Source organism: Oncorhynchus nerka, unplaced genomic scaffold (assembly GCF_034236695.1).
Source record: "Oncorhynchus nerka isolate Pitt River unplaced genomic scaffold, Oner_Uvic_2.0 unplaced_scaffold_4001, whole genome shotgun sequence".
Taxonomy (NCBI): Eukaryota; Metazoa; Chordata; class Actinopteri; order Salmoniformes; family Salmonidae; genus Oncorhynchus; species Oncorhynchus nerka.
Window position 1 is genome coordinate 15704 of NW_027037297.1, and position 2899 is coordinate 18602.

At 43.7% G+C, this 2899-nt stretch overlaps 1 protein-coding gene across 1 annotated transcript; it reads right to left on the bottom strand.

Annotated features, from left to right (window-relative positions):
- Nucleotides 1–773: 773 nt before the first annotated feature.
- On the bottom strand, nucleotides 774–2420 carry LOC115121666 (17-beta-hydroxysteroid dehydrogenase 14-like). Its single transcript, XM_065014289.1, has 6 exons — nucleotides 2358–2420; nucleotides 1964–2155; nucleotides 1714–1818; nucleotides 1543–1610; nucleotides 1286–1382; nucleotides 774–1103 (listed from the first exon to the last, which is right to left on the bottom strand). Exons 1-6 carry the CDS (start codon nucleotides 2418–2420, stop codon nucleotides 960–962), a joined length of 669 nt encoding a protein of 222 aa, XP_064870361.1. The 3' UTR covers nucleotides 774–959.
- Between the last annotated feature and the right edge of the window lie 479 nt (nucleotides 2421–2899).

The following is a 2899-nucleotide window of genomic DNA, read 5'->3' on the forward strand; positions in this document are numbered from 1 at the left end:
TGTACAAAGGTTAAATAAAACACCCAAAATGTAATGGAAATCATCTACATGTATGTTCAGATGCCCTGTGTGGACAAAGTCATGGAACCTTATGACAATCAGATTAAATTAACTACATTTTTCAGAGAGAAAACTTGTCATTTTGTCCAATTCGACCAGAACACAGGAGGGTTAAGAGAAATATAACTAGAGGGCCGTTGTAACTAAGATTGTGCAAATTAAAACTGTGCACAAATGGACAGCTATGCGATCCATCGCGGAGAAAATAGCTCACCACGATCCAGCACCAGCGGGTGGAAAGCGTCATTTGCTGTGCCGCGCCCAGCACTGTGTTGCATGCTAGACTAGTTGACAAGTACGGCTACGTGTTTGACATGGGCAGCAGCAGGCCTGAGAGCCAAGTGCGAGAAAACGCAATTTGATTTTGTTCCCATTCCCTTTACGCCAAGTTTAGAATCGTAAACTAATAGAAAATGTAAGTGGAAACGATTGCGAAAACTGCTCCAGATCACTTGATATCCACCACAAGGGATAAAGAATAGAATATGGAGGGTGGAGAGGGTCAGACCTGAATTAATTTAAACGGTCTATCGTACAGCAGAGCGTGTCCAACTCCAAACCAACCACACTGAATAGATAGGAGCATATCATGAGTGCATAGCTGAGAGCTCTCCATGCATAATAGGTCCCATATATACATATTCCATGTTTTTTTTTCTCTCTCCCCTACCCCAATCCCATGATCATTTATATCAACAATGCAACGGAAAAAATAGTTTCATCGTTTTTATTGCAACACAAATTATTGCAGCGTTACCATTTTACCACCAGGGGGTACTGTACCATCTCCAGCACCTCTACATCCCATGGCTATGGATAAGACATGGTGATTGGTTCAATAATCTCAATCAGGATGGCAATAGAACATAACAGGTCCTGTTATTGGTCAGGAGGCCTGCTCATGGGACCTGGCTCTTGTAGCCGTAGTTGAGTTCTGCCCCTCCACTAAGCAGCAGGTCTATCCCAGTGCAGAATGTAGCATCAGCAGCCAGGTACAGAGCAGCCAACCCACTCTCAGCTTCTGTCCCCATTCGACCAAGCAGCTGTTGGAGATTAGGAAGAATGTTAAAGATGAGGCATCAGGGTCATCAAGACGAGAGATGCAAGTGAAATTAGGAAGTCTCTACCAACCCTCCCTTTTCAATGCATTCTGAAATATGTCATTGTAACAGATCTTATATTTCATCGTATATCTTGTATTGGCTCCTGTGAAGTGAGCACTTGCCTGAGCGTTCTCTCCCTCTTTAATGGTAGCTAAGGTATCTGCAGTCTGTCCAGCCAGCTCCTCCCACAGAGGTGTCATCACATTACCAGGGGAGATGCTACAAGATAATACACATTTAGACAGCAGCAAACAGAGCTAGAGAGAGATAAAAAAATACAAAAGTATTTTTAAAACAGGACAGACAAAGGGGCAAGAGAAAAAAATAAGTAGAACAGCCTAAAAGATTATAAATGGAGACAGATGCCAGTTCTACTCACCAGTTGACTCTCACTTGGTACCGACTCTCATCCACAGCCATGGCTTTTGTCATGGCAATGATCGCCCCCTTGTGGAGGAAAAGAGACACATCACCCCTGTTAGGCCTACTTCTCCAAGCCTCAAACAGTGGAATAAAGTACTGCATACGGTTATCTAGATTTTTAGTTCACCTTAGTGGCTACATATGGTGCTGCATTTTTCTGACCAATGGAGCCCACCAGACTGGACAAGTTAATGATGTTCCCCTGGCGCTGGCGCAGGTGGGGCAGGGCATACTGAGGAGGGGAGATCCCGTGATGACGTAAAACATATAAGGTATCTAATAACCCATTATTAAGGCTCATACATGCTTATAACAAGTAATAAAGCATCATACTTGAAGGCTTTCAGTAAAGTAAATATAATGAGTGAATGATTTACTTTGGAGGCCAGGAAGTAACTGATGAGGTTAAGATTCAAAAGATCTCTGAACTCCTCTGCAGTAGTGTCATCTGTGGGTTTATGAGGTGGGTCTGAAAGGGGATGAAAGTGAGGGAACTCAATGAATACAGCATAAACACTAACCAAATGACTACGGAGTGAATTGTAGAAGAGGGGGAAGAAACATGCCTTTCATATCCACAAAAAAAGTGTTAAGTGGTACAAAAACGTATGCAGATCTTAAAAAACGATGAAAACCAGTATAGCATTAAAAATACATCCGCGTTACGACTTGCACCTTTGTCAGGGTGTGACGATCAGGAGGTGATCGGTTTGATGCTGCAAAGCGTATATGTAACAGTATAGACTTTACTGTCCGTCCCCTCCCCCAGACCTGGGCGCGACCCAGGGACGCTCTGCACACGTCAACAGTCACCCTCGCAGCATCGTTACCCATCGCTCCACAAAAGCCTTGCAGAGCAAGAGGATTGAAACGCCACTAGCGCGCACCACCGCTAACTAGCTAGCAATTTCACATCGGCTACATTTACACGAAGTACAAAACATTAGGAACACCTGCTCTTTCCACATCAGACAGACTGTGTGAATACAGGTGAAAGCTATGATCCCTTATTGATGTCACTTCAATCAGTGTAGATGAAGGGGAGGAGACAGGTTAAATACGTATTTTTAAGCCTTGAGACAATTGAGACATGGATTGTGTGTGTGTCATGCAGAGGGTGAATGGGGCAAGGCAACATATTTAACTTCCTTTAAACAGAGTATGGTAGTAGGTGCCAGGCGCACCGGTTTGTGTCAAGAACTGCAACACTGCTGTGTTTTTCACCATAAATAGTTTCCTGTTTGTATCAAGTATGGTCCACCACCTAAATGACATCCAGCCAACTGTGGGAAGCATTAGAGTCAACATGGGCC

Coding starts and splice junctions, on each gene's coding strand:
- LOC115121666 (XM_065014289.1), bottom strand. CDS start 2,420: ATGGGTAACGATGCTGCGAGGGTGACTGTTGACGTGTGCAGAGCGTCC. Junction 1,611..1,713: donor CACCATATGTAGCCACTAAG/GTGAACTAAAAA, acceptor TTCCTCCACAAG/GGGGCGATCATTGCCATGAC. Junction 1,104..1,285: donor AAGAGGGAGAGAACGCTCAG/GCAAGTGCTCAC, acceptor AATCTCCAACAG/CTGCTTGGTCGAATGGGGAC.